At 52.7% G+C, this 20370-nt stretch overlaps 2 protein-coding genes across 4 annotated transcripts in view; both read left to right on the forward strand.

The window, feature by feature from the left end:
• Positions 1-2599: 2599 nt before the first annotated feature.
• On the forward strand, positions 2600-10462 carry NKX2-1 (NK2 homeobox 1). Its single transcript, XM_074542667.1, has 3 exons — positions 2600-2738; positions 7174-7550; positions 8329-10462. The coding sequence occupies exons 1-3, from the start codon at positions 2686-2688 to the stop codon at positions 8997-8999; spliced, it is 1101 nt and encodes a 366-aa protein (XP_074398768.1). The 5' UTR covers positions 2600-2685; the 3' UTR covers positions 9000-10462.
• A 3123-nt stretch (positions 10463-13585) lies between these two features.
• Positions 13586-20370, forward strand: part of MBIP (MAP3K12 binding inhibitory protein 1) — a 113670-nt gene continuing 106885 nt past the window's right edge. The window contains exon 1 of one of the 3 annotated variants that reach the window (XM_074542670.1): positions 13586-13732. In XM_074542670.1, coding sequence (XP_074398771.1) covers positions 13661-13732 — 72 coding nt within the window. In that variant the 5' untranslated portion in view covers positions 13586-13660. Of the gene's footprint in view, positions 13733-15833; positions 16069-20370 lie in introns of those variants that run through there. The other 2 variants (XM_074542669.1, XM_074542668.1) reach the window with 2 other exon arrangements.

Below are 20370 nucleotides of genomic sequence, written 5' to 3' on the forward strand. Positions count from 1 at the left end.
CAGAGCAGGGACTGAGAGCAGCCCTCAAGGGATGGATTCCTGGGCTACAAGCTGAGAAGGCAGGAAGCAGCTGGGGAAGAGGCAGTCACTCCCAAAAGGCCGATTTTGAGTGAGAATCTTTTGTGTATATGACCATCAACTAGCAAGAGCACAATTTGAAACTGCTTGACTGTGCTGCTGTAAAGCAAGCTCTTGGAACAGGCACAAATTATTAGACAGTTCCTCTTGATCCAGGAACAGGCAAATTTTACTTTACCCAGGGAGGGGGAAGAATCTTGCTCAGAGGCAGAGCTACCTCTGTGGGAAGGTGTTGAGGAGGAGCTGCAGCAACAGTAAAAGCAGCTAATCCTTCCCCCTAGATTTGGAGAAACACACAGTGAAAACAGATGAATATCCATAAAATTACATCCCAAGGGCAACTGAGCAAATTCCCGTTCAGTTTCCTCATTGATATGATTTTGTCCTGGCTCGGGTGGAATTTCAGCAGCAGCAGCCGCGAGTGTTCAGGCGCAGGTGATCGCCAGCCCTGGCGGCCCGGGCCCGGCGCCGCTGCTGCGCTTTCCCCGGCGGCCAGCGGAGGGAGGGAGGCAGGGAAGGAGGGACGGAGGGAGGGAGACAAGGAGGGAACAGGGAGGGACGGAGGCAGGAACGCCGCCTGAGGTCCCCCGGCCCCGGCGCGTCCCTCGGCACGGCCGGCAGCGCCCGCAGAGCCCACCCCGCACGGGCGGCCCCTGCCCTGGCAAAAACGCCAAGGGCACAACGGGACAGATGGCAGCTGCCGTCCGAATTAAAGCTGCTGGGGGAGCTCAGGTCAAGCCGCAGACGGGGGAGCGGAGGAGAGGCAGAAAAGAATTTGGGGGCAATAAGCAGAGCACTCGGTCGCTCCGAAATCAGTGAGAGCAGGGCATCCGCGGACCGATCCGCCCGAAGCCGCGCCGTTTGCGCGGGATCCCGGCCTGCCGTGGGCAAACACCGGAGGCGTCGGCCCTCGCTGGGCGGCTCTGCTGGGCACCCAAGGGCAACGAGGAAGGGCCGGGGTTCCTATCAGCCCTCCTGTAACGTGCCCTCGAGTTTTGCTGTGAAAACAAAAGCAAAATAAACAGTTCCATTCTCCCCGTTACGAAAATAAAGCTCGGGCACCACACGGGCTGGTCGAAAAGACTCCATTGTCGTTTTTAAATGAGATATCTTTGCGACCGCTAGCCCTCCCCCTAGCCAGCGGGGAGCCACCCGTATCCCTGGAAGCGAGAGGTATCGGGGAACAAAAGGCAAACTCCGAAGTGGCATTGAAAATAAAAGGGAGCTTTGGTTACCCCCAGGGTAAGGTCGAGGGGGAAAGGTCGCCTGTCCGCCAGCGCGCACACTGCCGGCGGGAGCGGCCCCGGCTCGGCCCCGAGCGCCGCCCGCGCAGCCCCGAGGGCGCGGAGCCCCCGCCCCGCAGCGCGCCCCGGGCAGGTCCGGAGGCTCGGGGGGGCTTCGACACCAAACCGGGGGGCAGTGAGCGACGAGCCCCGCGCCGCCAGCCGTGCTGGAACAGAAAACGTCTGCGGAAAATCAGACTGCCGGGGGCGACCCCCAGCCCGCCCCTCCGCTCTGCACCCGCAGGCACGGCCGTGTCCGCGTCCCACCCCACCCGGGAGCCGAGAGCCGCTTTTCCCGGCGCCGGCGCGGCCGCAGGCCTGGGCGAGGGAAGGGGAAGGGAGGGCGGCGAGGTGACCCACTTAAAAGCTGAGTTCCTTTTTGAAACACTTAAGAGACGACAGGGTTGAGGACTGTGAATGTATGCGTAAATATATACTCATGCATACCCACTGCCGGAGGTATGCGCCCCCGCGCTTGTATGTGTGTGTAGGCATGTCTGGGAACACACACAAAAGCGCAAAACTCCTAAGATAGCTAATGTAACATACTAATAGTTATACCTAAAACCAGATAAATAGATAGATCCCGGTGGGATTCTATTTGTAGGTATATGCCGATTAAAAGTATTTTATATCTAAATAAAACGTGCTTACGTTTTTAACTATCTCTACAGTCTAACTTTTACCAAACTGTCTCAACAACCACCTTCAAGTAATCCTCCGCATAATCACCACTGTCTTGGGGGTATCAGAAACGCTTCGGGGCAACAGCAAGTCTTGTATGTGCGTACTGACACTGTTGCGGCGGTGACAGTCTACTGACGCTGAGAAAGCCAGATGTGGAGGGCTTGCAGTAACTGCTGATAATGTCGGACGAGGCGGTCCGACAGAAGTTCACACATCGGGGCGAGTGATGCTGCTGTCCCCCCGAGACTACCGGGGCACCCACGCCCACACAGAGCCCTTTCCCGCGGGTCCCCCCGCGAGGGGCGCGGTGCGGCTGGCGGGCCGAGGCGTGCCCCGGGCCCCGCCGCCCCCGCCCTGGCACGGCGGCCCCTCCGCCCGCCGCCGCGGCTCCGGGAGCGCTGCCCTGGCACCCCGCACCTGGCCCCACCCTGGCCCTCTTGGCCGGGAACGGCCCGGCGAAGGAAAGGACGGGGAGGGCGTCGAGGGCCGGGGCAGGAGGGCTCAGCCGTGCTCCAGCAACTGGGGAAGGAGGGAAAAGAGCGGAGCGGAGGCAGCGCTGCCCTCGCTCGCACGGAGCTCTGCGAGTGGGGCCGCCAGGCACCTGTGGCGAAGGGGCCCGGGGAGCCCCAGCTGCGAGATGCTCCACGCCCTGGGCAGCTGGAGGAGCAACTGTGCGTGCTCTGCGGAGGGGTGAGGATTTTCGCTTTAGCCTTTGGTGGTCTCGCTGGTTGCCTTATGTTCCCACGCCAGGGGGAGAGGTTTCGCTCGCTGTACTGAGGGGTTTCTCCCACCCTAACGAGATAACCAGGGCAGGGGGCTTTCCCACGGCGAGGAATTGTCCCCGTGAGCCACAACAGGCGTTTTCCCCCATACACACCCAGAGCGCTCCGTGCCTAGGTAGCGCTCGCAGGGTGCGTCTCTGGGAGGACTCCTGCCTTCTCACACGCCCAAGCATGTGCTTTCCAGGCGGGAGCGGCTCCCAGCGCCCTGCCCGCGGCCGGCAGAGACACAAGTGCGCCCTACACTCCATCACTACGGAAACCTCCGCTCCCGGCGTAGGTGTGCTGGGCACATCTTCCGTTCTGGGGGACATGGGGAACCAAAGGGTGTACTACACCGACATGCACAAGCAATCACATGAGGTTTCTATGAGCTCGTTCAGAGCGGGTTGAGAGGGGCGAGTTGCGGCAAGATGCCTCGGTGGGGCCATTTTTCCAGGTGGTCATTTACATCTCTCCATGAACGTGTTAGCTTTATACTGATGACCAGACGCGAAGAAAGAGCCCTGTCACAGATCTGCTGTTGCCACCTCTAAGTCGGACCTCTCTGGGAGCGGCTGCTCCCGCGCCGGGCGGGCAGAACAGCGTGCAGGGCAGCGTGCAGGGCAGCGTGCAGGGCAGCGTGCAGGACAGCGGGCAGCACAGGGCAGGGCAGCGGGCAGGGCAGCGGACAGGGCAGCGGGCAGGGCAGCGGGCAGGGCAGGACCGGGCAGCGGGCAGGGCAGGACGTGACAAGGCCGCCTCCTCGGCGCAGAGAGCGGGGACAGCAGGGCTGGGCAGGGGGTGCAGCCAAACGGGCACCCGTGAGCTGATCCAGAGGGATCACGGAGCACCTCATGGCTTTGTATCAAAAAGTTACACCTAGAAAGCGTCTTTCTTGTTGAGAAAGAATTTGCGTGCGGTTTGCGTGGGACCCTTACCCTCTGCCCTCCGAGCCCTCCGAGCTCTGCCTGGCCGAACATATTTGATTCCCCTTGGGGAGGCACGGCAGCTCGTATAAAAAAGACATTGTTGTCTTTGGAGAGCCCTGTGCGCACTTTCAAAAGCTGATTCTTGAGTTCCCAGCCCCCGCAATCCAGTTGATGAGGAAACGCTCTGCGGTCTTGGTGGCACCGTTTCCATTGGGATTGGCACCATTTGATTGACAAAGTCTCCCATTCTTCCACCTCTCGAGTGTTATCAAAAGGATTGTGTGGGGTCAGAAGCTATTGAAGGGACGTCCGTGTAGCCGCATTTCTGCAAACACGGGGTGAAAACCGTGCCTTTCTCATGAAAATGCTTCCACCAGGCAGAACGCATCTCATCTTCCTTGCTCTGCTCCTTAGCATTTCTTTTTAACTCGAGTGTTTTACTGAGCAGCATCACCAGGTAAACGAGTATTTCGCTGAAGGCAGCCTAGGCAGGGCTCTGTCGGGACGGCCACCCTCCCCGGAAGCTGGAGCAGCCATCTCTGGCAGACGAAACTCCGGTGGAGGGCTTGGAAGAAAAGGGAGAGTGAAGGGAGAGGACACCAGCGAGGAAGTTTTCTCGCCCGTTGTCCATGGTCGGACTTGCCCCGCTATAGCTCATTTGGGGCGGGAAAGCAGGTGCAAGGCTGACCTGTTTCCTTTACACCGCGTTCATCTAGCCCGGCTAAAAAGCAGGTGGATGTGGGCGCGCCGGTGTGCTCCTGACTCAGCGCTCAGACGTGCACAGGAGAGTTTCACCCGCTCCCCAGCAAAGGTGAACGGAGCGCTCTCGCATCGCCTTCCCTGTGCCAGACCCCGCACAGAGCCAAGGCCCGACTGGCTCGGGATACCCTAACCGAGCAGTGTTTGGGAGGCGAGTTAAGCTGCGCCCATCCAGTGAGAGGATGAATAAGCCCTGGCAGGGCGGCGGGAGCCTCGGCCGCGGGTCCGAGCGCCGCTCCGCGCCCCGCTGCCGCCCTCGGGCCTACCCGGCGGCCCCACCGCGCACTGCGGGGCACGGGAACCGAGTCCCTGCTCCTGCCCCGCTAATCGCGCGGTCACTCGCCGCCTTTCGCCTCTGATTCAAACCGAGTGAGCCGTCGTTTTGGTGGATCCTGCAGTATTTAATTTTTTTTCCTTCTGTCCACCCCCTTCCTTTAAAGGCTCATGAAAGAGGCATGGGGATGGAGTGTCTGAGAAATTCGGGGTGAAAAAAACCACCCTCAAACCCCAAGCAATCAAACCACTACGGCAAGGTCGAGTCTCTCTCTCTGTGTGGGAACAAAACCAAAGACCGTACTCAAAAATAGGCGCAAAAATGGGAAAAACCGGGACGAGGGAGGGGGGTGCGGGGGGGTAGTGTAAAGAAATGTTCCAGAGATCTGGGTAGATAAGATTGAAAGGTTTTAAAAGAAAAGAGGGAAAATGAGAGGTAAAACCCAAACGCCTTTCTAGCCCAAAGTCGCCCTTCTCTGCCTCTGGTGACCCAGCAGACTCACAAGCAGCCCACTTGGGGTATTCAGCCGTGAGGGAGCTAGTGCCGAAAGAAGCAGCTGAGATGATGTAAGAGAGCTGGAGGCCTGATTGAAGGAAAGTTCCCCCGATTATATTTGTGTGGAAAAGCTCACCTCTTGCAGAGCTCTAAAGTGTAATCAAGACTGAGGCTTACACTTGAAGGATGTTAACTCTCATACGGGAACCTACTTTCTCCTAAACGGTTTCTTGCCTAGTGAATGAGAGCCTCCCAATTGAAGCAAAATGATCCTTATGTACTAATATCAAGCACAGCCACAAAGCGACCGGCTATTTATGCTGCCACTTTAGACAAAGATATTTAGTTATTCCCGGGTAGCAAGTGCACTTTTGCATTTTTAAGCACGAACCAGCCAAGCACAAACATATTTACAAGTGCAATTACTAAATAGTTACTTGACACTTCAGAGTCCCAGGGTTAACTGTACCTTCGCTGTAATTTTCTTAATATTCAGGTAATCGCTGTATTAAATTGTGGTTGTCAGGGCCGTAGGCCGGGGTGTGAAACACTCAGGGGAGGTTTCTCTCCTCCGCCCTGATCACCCCGAAATATAAGCTTTGAAGACACTAGGCGTTGGAAGATTTCTTCAAAGACCCGAGTGATATTAGCTACTGGCTGCCCGTACGTGTGCGTGTGGCTGTGAATGGATCGCTTTTGTTTTCACACCGGATCCGAGAACAGATCCGAAAGTGCCAGAAATTGCAGTTTATTGGAAACTACAGGGAATTCATTGGCAAGGTCGTGTAGCAGATGACCGGAGAGGTCTTCTCCATCCAGCTCCCGTGCTGTATAAATAACCTTAGAAAGCAGCTTCAGCTTCAGAGGGACCACGAGAGACTGTGAGAGTCTTTGCCTTTGAGAATAACAAGCGACATTTTGCGCTAACCTATTTTTCATCGGTCTCTCGTCCCAGGCAATTAAATTACTGCTTGATTTTGCAAACTTGAGTCTTCCACCCCTCTCTGAGATATTAAAAAAAATAATCCCTAGCTGAAAGGAATTTTTAGGTTTAGGGAGACAAACGATCCTTGCACTGAGTATCTTAGGAGGCATAGAGAGTGTTCCCGAGATGCGAAACCCCAAGCCCTTGTTCAGCCCCAGGCGGCCGGGGCGTTTGACAAGCCAGAGCGAGGAGTGCGGGGCGCGGGGAGCTGTGGCCCGGAGAGAAACATCTGCCCTCCGCAGAGTTGTCCTCCCGGCGGCGGGGCTCCTTCCGGACCAAACTTAGTGGGGGAAGAGGGAGATTCTGTCCTTTGGCTTACTGGCATTCCACCCCGTTTCCCCAGCTCTCACAAAGGCTGGGCTGACAGCCTTGCCACCCGGGAGCTGTTTTTAAATCCTTTCACCCAGTCAAATGGTGGTCTTTTTTTGCTTTGCCTTCCATTTCCCGTCCACGATATTGTCACCCCGAGGAAAAAAAAAAAAAAAGAGTTGTGCTCACGGGGTCTTTCTTTCTTTTTTTCCCTCTCTCTCCGGTCCTCTCTGTCGCTCTCTTTTTTTTTCTTTTTTTTTTTTTTTTTTTTCCTAAAGACATAAAAAAAATTCTGACAAGTAAGACTTAAAGGTGTTTACCTTGTCATCAGCATGTAAGCTAATTATCTTGGGCAAGATGTAGGCTTCTATTGTCTTGTTGCTTTAGTGCCTATGCCCCGCCTCTGGTGGCAGCCTAAAACCTGGCGTCTGGCTAAAACAAACGAAAGGCAGCCCTGAGCCTCCACTCAATCCAATTAAGGCGGACTTCGTCCACTCGGTTACGTGTACATCCAACAAGATCGGCGTTAAGGCAACACCAGAATATCTGGCAAAAAAAAAAAAAAAAAAAAAAAAAGATTTGCCTCCCCTTCCTTTTTTTTTTTTTTCCCCAGCCGCCGAATCATGTCGATGAGCCCAAAGCATACGACTCCTTTCTCAGTGTCTGACATCTTGAGTCCTTTGGAGGAAAGCTACAAGAAAGTGGGCATGGAGGCCAGTAACTTGGGGGCTCCCCTGTCAGCCTACAGACAGTCTCAGGTTTCTCAGCCGGCCATGCAGCAGCACCCCATGGGCCACAACGGAACAGTGACTGCCGCCTACCATATGACAGCGGCAGGGGTCCCCCAGCTCTCCCATGCTACGATGGGGGGCTATTGCAATGGGAACCTGGGCAACATGAGCGAGCTGCCGCCTTACCAGGACACCATGAGGAACAGCGCTTCAGCGACAGGATGGTACGGCACCAACCCGGATCCCCGCTTTTCCTCAAGTAAGTCGGCTCGGGGCTGGGTGGCCGAGGGGGGCTTGCCGCGCAGCTGCCCCGACACACCGCGGGCAGAAGGCAGGGAGGGTCCGCGACAGGGAAAAAGTCGATCTCAAACCCAGACTCGTCCCCCAAACCCCAAATTCCTCCTCCTGCCCGAGAATCGTTCCCGGTCCTTCCATCCCGGCTGGTCGCACGTCAGCCTCCCGCGGCTGCTTTTGCGGGGCAAGGGGGCTGGAAGCCGGGCTGCGGCGGGGAGCGGGAGCCTGGCTCTCGCCGTCCAGCGGGGCGAGAGCGTGGCTGCCCGGGGGCCCGAAGGGAGCCGGCGGTGCACGCCCGCTTGCGCGCCGCCCGGCACCGGGCGGGCGAGGGGGGAAGCCGGGGGCGCCGGGGCCGCGTCCCGGGGAGCGGCGGGGCAGCGTCAGAGTCCTCCTCTTCGGCCGGCGCCCGCGGAGCCGCTGTCCGCGGCTGCTCCCGCCGCGGCTGTCGCTTTGGGCACTTTCCTGGCCATGCCCCGGGCAGGACGAGGGGTGAGTGGTCGCCCTTATTCACCGGGGCTGGGCCGGGCGAGAAGCGGGCCACCGCGCTCCCCGGGGACGTGAGCCGCTGTTTGGAAGCGCGGTGCCCGAGGCCGCGGCCGGGGCTGGGCTGCCGGGGGGCTGCGGAGCCCCGCTGGGGGCAGGCGGCGGCGGGGGCTGCCGGAGCGCGGGGCCCCACTCGGGCCGCGCCGGGCCGGGCCGGGCAGGGCCAAGCCGCCTAAAACGTGCCGCCTTCTCCCTTGCAGTCTCCCGCTTCATGGCGCCGTCCTCGGGCATGAACATGGGAGGCATGGGCAGCCTCGGCTCCCTGGGAGACGTGAGCAAGAGCATGGCCCCGCTCCAGAGCACGCCGCGGAGGAAACGGAGGGTCCTTTTTTCGCAGGCCCAGGTTTACGAGCTGGAGAGACGTTTCAAGCAACAAAAATACCTCTCCGCCCCGGAGAGGGAACATTTAGCCAGCATGATACATCTCACCCCGACTCAGGTCAAAATCTGGTTCCAGAATCACCGCTACAAGATGAAGCGCCAGGCCAAAGACAAGGCTGCGCAGCAGCAGATGCAACAGGAGAACGGCTCCTGCCAGCAGCAGCAGTCTCCCAGAAGGGTGGCAGTGCCAGTGCTTGTGAAGGATGGCAAGCCCTGCCAAGCAGGCTCCAACACACCCACAGCAGCTATCCAGAGCCATCAGCAGCAGGCAGCTACAACGATCACGGTGGCTACCAATGGCAACAGCCTCGGACAGCATCAGAGCCACCAGACAAACAGTGCGGGGCAGTCTCCAGACATGGGACAGCACTCGGCCAGCCCTTCCTCTCTGCAGAGCCAAGTCTCCAGTTTGTCTCACCTAAACTCTTCTACTTCTGACTATGGCACTGCCATGTCTTGCTCCACCTTGCTATACGGTAGGACCTGGTAAAAGGATTAAACAAAGAAAAAGGGAAAAAAAAGGCAAAAAGAAAAAAGAAAAAAAATCCAACCAATTTTCCCAGTTACACAAATCTCTGTCCTCTCCAAACTACTGTGTGCTTTTTTCTTCTTTTTTTTTTTTTTTCTTTTTGTTTTCTCTTTTTTTTTTTTTTTTTTCTTGTTAATGCTCTTCTCCCTTTCCCCCGTTTTACTGAGTGGTCTCTGCGGACCTCTAAGAGAGAGAGACACTTTTTTTGTTCCATTTTATTGTTACTGTTGATGGTTTTGGGTCTTTATGTTTTTTCTCCCCCAAAGTCGTCCTATGGGGTGTATAAAAATATTCAGACTAATAACCATGGAGCAGTCTGCAGAAAGGGGACCATCTTTAGGCATGGTCTGAAGACTTGGATATCAGATGTACACTTTGCCAGCGTCTAGGACTTGCATGTAAATACAGAGATTTTGGGGGATGGGGTGGTTTTCCCCCCCAAAAAACGCATTCGCGTCACCCAGACACAAGAAGCAGCTTCCCCCTCCCCGGTCTCTCCCAGCCCGCCGCCAGGGCCAGCGGATGGAGACGTGGAGTCATCAAAGGCTTGGCTTTTATTTTCCTCCTTACGTTTGATGTGAACCTGTAGCTGTATAATGCTGTCAAAAGTTGGACTAAACCCATAGTTTTTAGTAGCCTGTATATTTTGTTGTAAAAAGAAAAGGAAAAAAAATACAATCAACCAAACCAACCCCCACCTTTTTTATGGACAATGATCACCCCGTCGTAAATCCTCCGGCAGTTTGTTATTTGCGCACGCCGCCTTTTCCTGTTGTAACTTATGTAGATATTTGGCTTAAATATAGTTCCTAAGAAGCTTCTAATAAATTATACACATTACGAATATTCTTTTTTATTTCCCCCTTTGGTTTCCTCTCCCGACGCTCCTATCCTTACATCTTCCTCCTTTTTTTTCCCCCTTACCCCCCCACCCCCCAACCCCCGTCCCCACTTTTTTTAACTTCTTGGTGGAAAAACAAGCCGGGATGTTGTCAGAGCCCGGAAGGCCCCCGCCCCTCCCAGGGCCCAGACCCTATTCCCAAAGGAGAGCTGGCCAGAGGCTTAACGGGATACAGGATCAATCCTCAGCGTGCAAACAGGACAAGCAAACGCGTGGGATTCACGAACTCGAGACCGAAGGAATCGAGTCCAAATTCATTAGCCCGATTATTTTTTGGGGGCTGAGGGTGGGGGCGGGGAGAACCTCAGCGACTTCTTGCTAGAGAAAGCAAAGTATTCCGGGACTAGAAATTCAAATGCCAAAGGCACGGAGGAGAAAGAAGGTAAAAGTCTAACGCCATTAGAAAAAAATAAAACAGCGAAGAATCTGCTGTCAGTATAGAACGTGAGTCCAATTTAAAGTGTCCAGTTTTAACACCTTGTAAGAACAAAAAAAAAAAAAAAGAAAAAAAAAAGAAAGAGAATTTCTACCAGGTTTTCCTATGTACTTGTATTTTAAGGGAAGTACAGTCACCTTATTTATAATCAAAATAAAAAGATAGTTTATTGTGTACGACATGTAGTTTGAATTAACTTTCTTTATCAGGCTGTGTTTCATTTTCTACATTTCCATATATTTAATTTTGCACAAATCCAGCCCCACACGGCCGCGCAGGTTCTCCTGCAGAGCCCACGCCTGCGCTCAGGCGGAGGGCTGAGCACGCCGCGGCTCGGTGGAACACACGGGCTGGCTTGGTCCCTTTGGGCGCTGGTTTCGGGTCGCACTGTTTCTCTAAGAGGGAGTTTGTTAGTTTGCTTGTTTGCTTGCTGGGGGTTGTTTTGTGCAGCCATGTGGGAAGTTTGTGGAGAAGGAGATGAGGAGAAAGTGCGTGCGCGCACGTGGGTGGGTGCGCAGAGGTGCGCGCCGGGCTCAGGCACAGAACGTAAATATTATCGGGAATGCAAGGCGGTTAGACGGTAACTTTTCTGTAAATATATAAAGTACATGAAGCTAAACAGCTCGTATCTGACGAGTTCTAAATCCCAGTAATTCTCTATTTTTCAGGTCCCAAATATTCCTTTTGTGAGTGTAGCAAAATAAGAAGTATCCCCCTTCTAAAAGACCTCGTAGCGTGTTTTCCTTTGCATCTGCTGCTCGGTTTCGTTTTTTTATTTCCAAATCCATAGATAGCGACCACAGTCATTGAAACCCCTCGGAATTACAGAGGTGTTATGAAATAATCATATTTTTGCAGTGAAAGAAACAGGTTGCCTGGGGTGGAAACAACCCAACTTCCAATTTAAGTAGCAGCTTTTGAAAGCTCCAGTTCTTTATTTATACAAGATAGCCGGTGTTAGTCGGACACCAAGTGCTAGTCTGGCTGGAGAAAAAGGGAAGTACACGGGAGAAAAAAAAAGTATCGGATTCTTTCTGACCCCTTCCCCCTTATTTCTAACTGGAGGACATCACGTGTGTCAACAGGAATTTCGAGACCTTTCATTCTTTAGGTTATGTCCTAATTTATACAGCGACATTCTTAACTAACCCAAAGATTATTCAATTTTTTTTTTGTGTTCTTCTCCTGCGCAGAATATTAATTTCAGATCTATAGCACTGTGTTAAGCATGGCGGGGGATGGGTGGGTGAGGGGCGGCAGAGTGTCTGGAGCCTAGTGCTGTTATTTCTGCCTAAAGAAGAAAGTGTTGGGCATTCCTGGTCCGTGGTGCAGAGCTGCCAGCTTCCGCAGAGGAAGCGAGAGCAGGGTTAACTCTAAGGATTTTTTCAAAATTAGGGTTAGTTTCTCCCGGAGTTTATACTCAAGACCGAGGGGAAAGTGCTCCGGTTAAGTCGACATTTCCCATTCATACGTAATTAATGTGCGTTCTTTCAAACCTGGGAACCTTCAAAAGTGAGGAGCACCAAAAGGCATTAATACAGCCGAGAAATATTGCAGCACCCGCCCCCGAATATTGGAGTTAGCGTGTTTGATACAGTCAGTGACTTTTCATTATAGACTTCGGGGGAAATAAAGTAATTTTATTGTGTCTCGACAACCTCATAAACACATATTTGGTGGTGGGTGTAATTACTGTAATGGATTATTATGTACACTGACTTATCTTTCTTAAACTAGATTTAGTTTCGATTAAATAAACTCGTTTCCACTTTGTCTGATGTCGGCTTAGTTTAAAGTCTGTTTACTTGTTCCACAGAAAGGTGAATTCATCTCTTTATTAAGCACTAGAGACCGAGCAAACACAGTTCAAACTGTATTTACATATCAATCAGGAGAAATGCAAACAAACTGCTCTTTAACAATTTTTATAGAGTTTTTTATGACATTGTGATACTGCCTTTTATAATATATTTTTTTTTAGTAAACCAGTTATGCTTTGATTAGGATGAAGATATTTGAAGGGAGGGGTGTAAATACAGTTTAGTCTCCAGTCTCCCTTGAGAACACTTATGAGAACTTAGTTACTGTATAGCTTTTAAAAATTGAAATTAAAATATGTTCCTCCATCTAAACTCCTGCTTCTTCCAATATGCTGGTTTCCAGTCTCCCGGTAATCAATGCAGAACTTGGATAATGGGATGGCAAAGGGGAGGGGCAGCATGATTCAAATCTGAAATGATGGAAGAGACGCACGTTTCCTAATATAACTGCTTTATCCACGCTAGACCATGGGCACCCCGTATTTTGAGAGATAAAAGGATCTAGTGAAGAATGGCTATTTCCTCCCACTCCACCTCTGCCTGGCACTACTAGTAAGCGTAGGAGAATCACGGAGGGCATTTTTTCCTGCTGTAAACAGGAATTCATTCTTAAGTTCCATGAAGTGTGCGTGAAGTGGCACAGCAGGCTGCGGGGGAAAAAAAAAAAAAAGAAAACAACAAAAAAGAAAACAACAACAAAAACATCCCCAAACTAAACCCCAAACGAAACACAAACCCAAACCAAAAAAAAATTTCAAAAACTCAAACCCTAGCAAAATCGCATCACTGCTACGGCCAAAACAGCAACAATATCAAAAGTGTTTTCCACACAGGGTGCTTCATTTCAGAGCGGGCTCTGGAGCCGGGGGCGGCGGGGCTCGCCCCGGGCCCTGCGGCGGTGCGGCAGCCGCGGGCGGGCGGGCGCGGTGTCACCGCACCCGCGGACAGCCAAGGGATGGGGAGCCGATCCAAAATGCATCGCCTGCATCTCGGTTCAAAAGGCAGCGCAGGACCTTGAGATGGTGTTGAAAGTGCGGATCCCAAACAATGTAATCTGAGACAGCCCTGAGATGACACCAAGAAAAGTTGCCACGGCTGGGAGGGGAGGGAAAAAAAAAGTATTTTAGGAGTTTTGTAGCGCAGCGCAGGTAAAGGGGCCTCGCCGGGAAGGCAGCCCCTGTTCAACTTTTCGTGACCGCTGCCTTTAGCCTTTACAAAGGGGATCTGGAGTTAAAGACTGAGTGACTTCTGAAGAATTTAAGTGCTTTCATAGCCGTGTCGGGAGCAAGGCTGAGAATTTTTTTCTGTCTGACCCGCTGTTCCTCTCATGATCCCCATCAGGGGGGAAAAAACCCCTCAAAACTCTAAGTTAATGATAATACTGTTTATATGTATCAAATGTGTACTGACATCTGACCCAGTGCGGCTGCTCCTATGAGGTAGAGAGACGACTGTCCCTGGCAAAATGGTGAATAATGTGAAATTACTTTTCTTCCCTCCCTCTCTCTTTTCTGGCTGCAAGCACATTAGGGAGCAGGTAAGGTCAAAGTTTTCTATATCCTATTTCTCTCAAAGGCTTGTGGTCAGCGTTATAAATAAGATGGTGTAAAAGACGTATTGATATAAAAAGAAACTGAAATTCGTTTTGAAGCTTAAAGCAACTTACGACACAGAAAAATTCTTGTGAAACCTATAAATGAAAACTGTAAAATATAACATTTAGTCTTCCATGTAAAGGCTTTTCTTAGAGGGGGGGGAAGAGGGAAATATTTTTTTTTTTACCATGACACAGTTTGAGAAGGAAAAACATTTACAAATGGCCGAATGCATTACTTCCGAAAGACGGTAAATCTACTGTCCTGAGCTGGCGAATAGAAACGGAAAAAGGATGAAAATGTATATTCTAAAAATATTTACCAAGATACTTACGTCTGTTTTGACTGGCTGGCTCCATATCTTATGTTAACAACTATATCTCAAAGAGATGACAACTTTTTCTCAAAAATATTTCTATTCACTAAACACAGCGGGACTTTCGGAGTAATTTTAAATTATTTTGTAGGTTGTGCTTCTTTAACAAGTGAATTGACATGGCAGGTTTTAGTGATCGTACATGGCTTATTGAATTGATTCAATGAGAACTCCCCATATCATTCTGAGTAGCGTTTCATCAATACAGGGGCTCCTTAAAGTGTAAGGAGTAAAGGAAAAGAATAAAGCGCGTGTTCACGAGGTGGGTTGGTTTGCGGGGTTCTTAGGGAGGAAAGGGGGCTTTGTTTGTTTGGGTTTGGGTTTGTGATTGCGGGTTTTTTCGGGTTCCTTTTTTTGTTTTTGTTTTTGGTGGGGTTTTTTCCCCTTTTTAAATTAAAGGATAGTTGCATTGCTTAGAAAACTGAACAAAGTATGAGATCGTCACTTCCATTTGTTCTGAGGGATTTCACCGGAGTTCTTCTCGATCAAGCATATTTGGACAAGTGATAACGTGCGGCAAGTAATAACGTGCGACAAGCATATTTGGGCAAGTAATAAAGCGATAAACTTACAAACACCTGGGATCGTAAGGGGAGCAGACTATTTTGCTTCACATCAAAGGTGTTACTGAAGTGGCTGAATAATTTCAGCATGTTACTGACCTAATAATGTGAATCTGGGACACAATTTTTTCCAAGTTCCTCTCGCTGCATTTGTTTGCTAAACTTTTTGTTTTCAGTGCTGCTGCTTCTCAGAGAAGCTCTTAAAATAATATCTTTACCTTCACCACCTTCTTGGTCTCTGCTTTTGCTCTTACACTGCTCTTACACTCTTAACAAACGCACTGTTGCTACTGCGAACTAGGGTGCTCGGAGCTCGTCCTCTGCACCTCTATCTGCATTAGTTCACTTCAGAGAGAGAAAAAACATATGGATGGCCGATGCGGAGCGCTTAGTCTACACGTGTGCGTCTGTACACGCATTATAGCTATAGATGTGTACGTCTGATAAGTGTACCTAAGAGCTGATGTGCCCGGCAATAACTGTGGAATCTAGGCAGCAGAAGCAGGCAGGAAAACTCTTACTTTGAAGAAGCACTGCCCGCCGGCCCGTGCCTGCTCTCCGCTATTAATTTTACAGTACGGAGACCCTCCCGCCACTTTCCGCCCGGGCCCGCCGGGGCTGCCCCGCCGGAGGGAGCGGAGCCGCAGCGCCGGAGCCGGGCCGGCTTCCCCCGAGCCCCGAGCGTCCTCCGTGCCCGCCGCCCGCCGGGAATGCCCGGCTATGTCACAGCTGCCGCCGGCGCTCAGGTCTCGGCTCCCCGTCGAAGGGAGCGGGGTCGATCCTGCCCTTTGCCAGCTGGCTCTGCACCCCGGGCCGGGGTCCCTTGCATGCCGAGGACGGGCTCTGACACAGCGCTGAGGCTTTGCTGCCCTCGCGAGTCGGCTGCAGCCCAGTGGGGTTCCTCTCCCGGGGGCTACAGCCGGTCGAGAGCAGCGATTGTCTCCCTCTGCACTCTCTTATGCCGGCTATGGCAGGCTCTGCCTGCGCTGCCAGGCTGCCAGGCTGCAGGTGCTGTCGGGCAGAGCCAGCTGTGCGCACCCACCGCCCCTCTCGTCCTTGGCACTGGGGCGATGCCCAGGCGGGAGGGCTGCAAACGTCGGGCCAGGAACCCCTTTGACTTTCGTCCAAGCGCGGCTCCCAAACGCCCTGACAAGGTGTTGACCGCCTATGGCGCCTTGCCGTAGCTAGGGCGAGTGGCATGGGGCTCGGGGACGCGTCACTGCAACACACACCACACTTGCCTAGCGGGGTAAATGGCAGGGAAGTGCGTGGCACCTCCACGGTAACCCAAAAAAGATCGAAGACGGGATGCGGCGGACGAATTTACGCTTTCGCAAAGGTACTGTGCGAGTGCGGCAAGGACGGAGGATAGGTCCCAGCACTGCCGTCTTCTGCGCTGCCAGGAGTTTCCTGTGGCAGCCCCTTTGGAGGGACTCTGCCGGGTGGTACCGGGCAGCCGCTGCCCTCGCGGTGCTCGACGGAGAGGCGGCCCCGATCCCCATCTGCCCGGCCAGGCCGGCCGCGGGGCCTCCCCGCGCCCCCAGGCACCCCCACCCCATCCCAGCCCGGGTGCGTTTGGTTGCTTTAGGTGGGGCAAAGCAACTCCCGAGGGAGCACCGGAGAAAGTTTGGGCGAGCAGAGGCGGGACGATGGTGGGTGGGAGCGGGGCAGCGCGGACGGGCAGGGCCGCTCCCCTCCCCCAAGGGGGGCGCGGCGGGGGAACCCCTCTTCCTACCGCCGATTGTTCTCCCCAGGGGGAGGGAAGCTGTCCGCTTTCTGCTCGGTCTAGATGCCTCTTTTCTCTCATCGTTTTTTAATTACTTTTCCGAATTGGAATGGATATTCTTCGGGAGATATGGCAGGGTTTAAAGCTCTCATTACATGTCAATAAGATAAACCTTTGCATGGAGGTTGTCCCCATTCTTCGGTGTGTGAGCAATAGCTGTTGCTGCCTGGCTCTGACTTTTCCATGGGCACATATACACAATCTGCTTGTCTTAAATACGTCTTCCGCTCTCGGAGCCCAGACCTGGGAACCGTGTTGCCCCGTGGGGCTCGGGAGGGTGCTGGTGGATGGTGTATTTTGTGCCCGGTGTCAGGGGAGGCTGTGCGTGGCGGAGCGCTGAGACACGCCGCGCTTGTGGCAGTGGCGAGGCGCGGAGCTGCGCTGCCGTGGGGCGGCCGGGCGAGTTCTTGTCGTGGAAGTCTGGGCACGGCGTGGGCTGTGCACAGAGCAGGCTCCGCTCTGTGTGTGTGTGTGTGCGCGCAGGGGAGTGTGTGTGTGTGTGTGTGTGTGTGTGTGTGTGTGTGTGTGTGTGTGTGTGTGTTTGTGTCAGTGCATCGCCTTTCCACAATGGTAGTGTAATTATCTAGCTGAAACATTCACAAATGGCAAAAAGTTGCAAAATAGATCGCCTCTCTGAGATGAGAAGGAGCCAGTTACAGAGCTGTGCTACCATCATGGTTTTTTCAATACATTTTATACAAGAGGATCTAGCGAGTGATTCCGATTCAATACACATAATCAGTTTGGAAGTCCTATTTCCATTTGAAAACAGGCCTATTTGCAATCATGAGGGCCGGACACGCTATAAGATACAGGACGCATTCAGAGTAGGTGGTAGGTGAGAGAATCTACAAACAAGCACCAAATATTTTCTTCTTGCTGCAGACCATTTTTTTTCCACGATGGTATTAATCACAACGTATTTTTGATCTATATTTTTAACATATCCTTTAATTGCTTTAGAAAGCAAGGTTTTGACCTACAGAGTGAGTCCCGGTGGAAAACACACACACACACACACACACACACACACAACAAAAGCTCACCAAGTAAAAATAATGATTGGAAAAGCCTGTTGATTGTCCTATCAATCTCTTAGGGTAAACAGTCATTTAATCAAAAATTTACCAGGTAAATAAACCCTAGGAAACGATAATTAATTTTTTCAAATAAGGCCCAAAGGTGGGACAGGTGCAGGGGGTCTTAGGAGGAGCTACCACCCGCCAAGCCCAGAGCCCGGCACCGAAGCCGGCTCTGCTCCGGAGGAGCCCCATCCGCCGGGGCCGGGACCCAGGGCAGCACACGCACCCGCCCGCGGGTGCCGAAGCAAACCGAGACTCCCCGCGGCCGTGGCCCTCGAGAGCCGCGACCCGTCCTGCTGAGAGGCTGGGGAAAAGGATGCACAAAAGTCAGACCGCAAAGCTTTGGGGTGATATGGCATCAGGGAGGGCAGACTCCCTCTCTCACCTTGTCCCCCCACCCCTCCCGCAGCTATCCCTTCTTCAAGCAGGCACCGCACTTCCCCCGCCTCTTCTTGCTCTAGAGCATTTTTTCTTATTCCTCAAGTGCCCGTAGCCAGGAGAAAGCCAGGAGGCCTGCGCGTCCTCCACCATAATTATCCCGCTGATAGAAACGGGCAGGGGAGCCGAGGCTCGCCTGGGGGTATCCAAAGGCGGAACACAGGCGCTCCCAGCCCCGCGCACAGTGAATTAATCGGCGTTTCCCATTTCCCTCATTTACGTGTTTTTGCGGCGGTGCGCACCGCAGACAGCGGGCAGGAGTCGCAGGAAGCGGCCCGGCCCAACCCGGCCCGGCCCGACCCTTCGCCCCGTTCTCTGTTTGCATTTTGAAGGCAGACACTTGTTTCTTATAGTTAAATAGCGTTCCCGTCCTAGTCACAGCAGTCCTGCTTTCCCGGGCTTCCACCCTCCGCCACACTGTTTTATTCTCTTCCACTTTAAAACACCAAATCAGCTGTCGGCAAGGGCGGGGGGGCGGATATGGTAAATAAATAAATATTTGAATAAATAAGGCAATGTCGTAGAGATCTGAATTAGCCTTACAAGAGGCACAAACTGTTATTAGTGACTTGCAAGCTACACACACACTGACGAGGATGGCAGGTGGGTTTGTGCGGAGCCCGGCACTCTCCCGCCGGCTGGATCCGCGGGAGGGGCAGCTCCGGACAGAGCTCCGGGACCCGCTGCTCACCCAGCCCCTTCTCACTCCGTTCCCCACGACCTGCAGCCCCTCCTTCTCCCGGGCTATAATAAAGAGCCGAGGAACTTCTCTCCACTGGGATTTTTAGTTTGCTTACTCCAGCCCGCCAAGGAAGACCCGCATTCCTCCCTCCGCGCCAGCTCTTTAGGTCTGAGCCCTAATTAGGACTCGGGCCAGACAGCCCGGCAAGGGGCCGGGTGCTGGAGGCCCCGAACGGTGCTTTGAACAGAGTCTTCCCCGGCCCAAGGTTTCACAGCGACAAACCTGTTCTGTCCTGTCCCTCTTTCAAACAGAAAAAAAAAAAAAGACACTGATCACTCGTGGGACCCTTCCTATGACCAGCCAAGCATGGGGACAGGGAGCTCCTCCGGGCTGGCTTCACATTGACGACAGAAATTTGGTTGTGGGGGGAAGCTGCTGGCCAGTTTCTAGCAGGAAGGGGCCCTCGGGGCGCCGCGGGGCTCCGAGCCGCTCAGCGGGATCGCCACTCGCTGTGCCCAAGCAGGGCTCCGCGGTCGCCGCTGTTTCCAAGGGAGAACTGCTTTCCCCATGCCCAGTGGCTGAAGCTGATTCACCCACGAAGATCACGGCGTGGGGAAGTGGGTATGGGGTGCGAAAAAGGAGAAAGGAAAAGGACCAACTCGTCTTAGGAAAAGTTACTTCCCAGCACAAATATCGATGGTTTTATTCATGCGACGTGTCCCACCAAAATATATGTGATAATCATGGGGAGCCAGGAGTAGATTTTGGGCCCACGTGTTTTTTTCCTCTCCTTAAGACACCCAGTTGAATCGCGCCGAATTTCTCGTCACCTGGGAAAAACACTCCAGGGTTCTCAGCAGAACAGGGAAACGACTCCGATTCGATTTCCTTTTTTACGCAATTCCCAAAGAACAGTCTAGTTCTTTGTGCGTGTGTGTGTGTGACCAATATCCAGAGATATATCGGGGAACAAAACTTTACCCACATCGGTGACAGTCCCGAACTAGGAAGACACGTTACCCCCAGAAGCATCGCGTGTTTTCAGTCTCTTATTCCAGTTGTAATTTAAGAACTACTCCCACACCCATGTCCACCGCACTTTGGCAAAAGGAACAGGCGAACGTTTTAGGAACAGAAGTGACCTAAAAATTAGTCATGCTACCAGTATGTGTGTGTCCTGTGTTAGTGCAGACCTGCAAAATCGTGGTGTATGCATATACTCTGAGGTGCGTGTAGATGTGTCTTCGCAAGAGTGTGTTTGTGCAGAAAAGCGTTTATTTTCCTGTTGAGTTATTCAAATGTACAATAGAGACCAGCACTACATCAGGCTGAGATTTGCCGGGAGATAGGGTTAATTCAGCATACAGAGAGCTATGAGGGGAAAAAAAGGTCATTAAACCCAAAACTTATCACAGGGTCATAGAAAAAGCTGTGTATTTCTGTGTATCGCTTGCCAAAGTGTAGACGGACTTTTTATTCTTCTTTATTTACATATTCGTTTGATTTAAATATTCACTCCTGGACAGTGGTCAAACTATCGATGGGATGGACGTATTCCAGGGCATTTTGAAAAGATACCAACCGTTGTTTTAAGGTCCCTGCACGGGTTTTTAAATGAGGGAACCGGGAAGAAAAGAAAAAAAAGAAAAGAAA

Source organism: Zonotrichia albicollis, chromosome 6, assembly GCF_047830755.1.
Source record: "Zonotrichia albicollis isolate bZonAlb1 chromosome 6, bZonAlb1.hap1, whole genome shotgun sequence".
Lineage (NCBI taxonomy): Eukaryota > Metazoa > Chordata > Aves > Passeriformes > Passerellidae > Zonotrichia > Zonotrichia albicollis.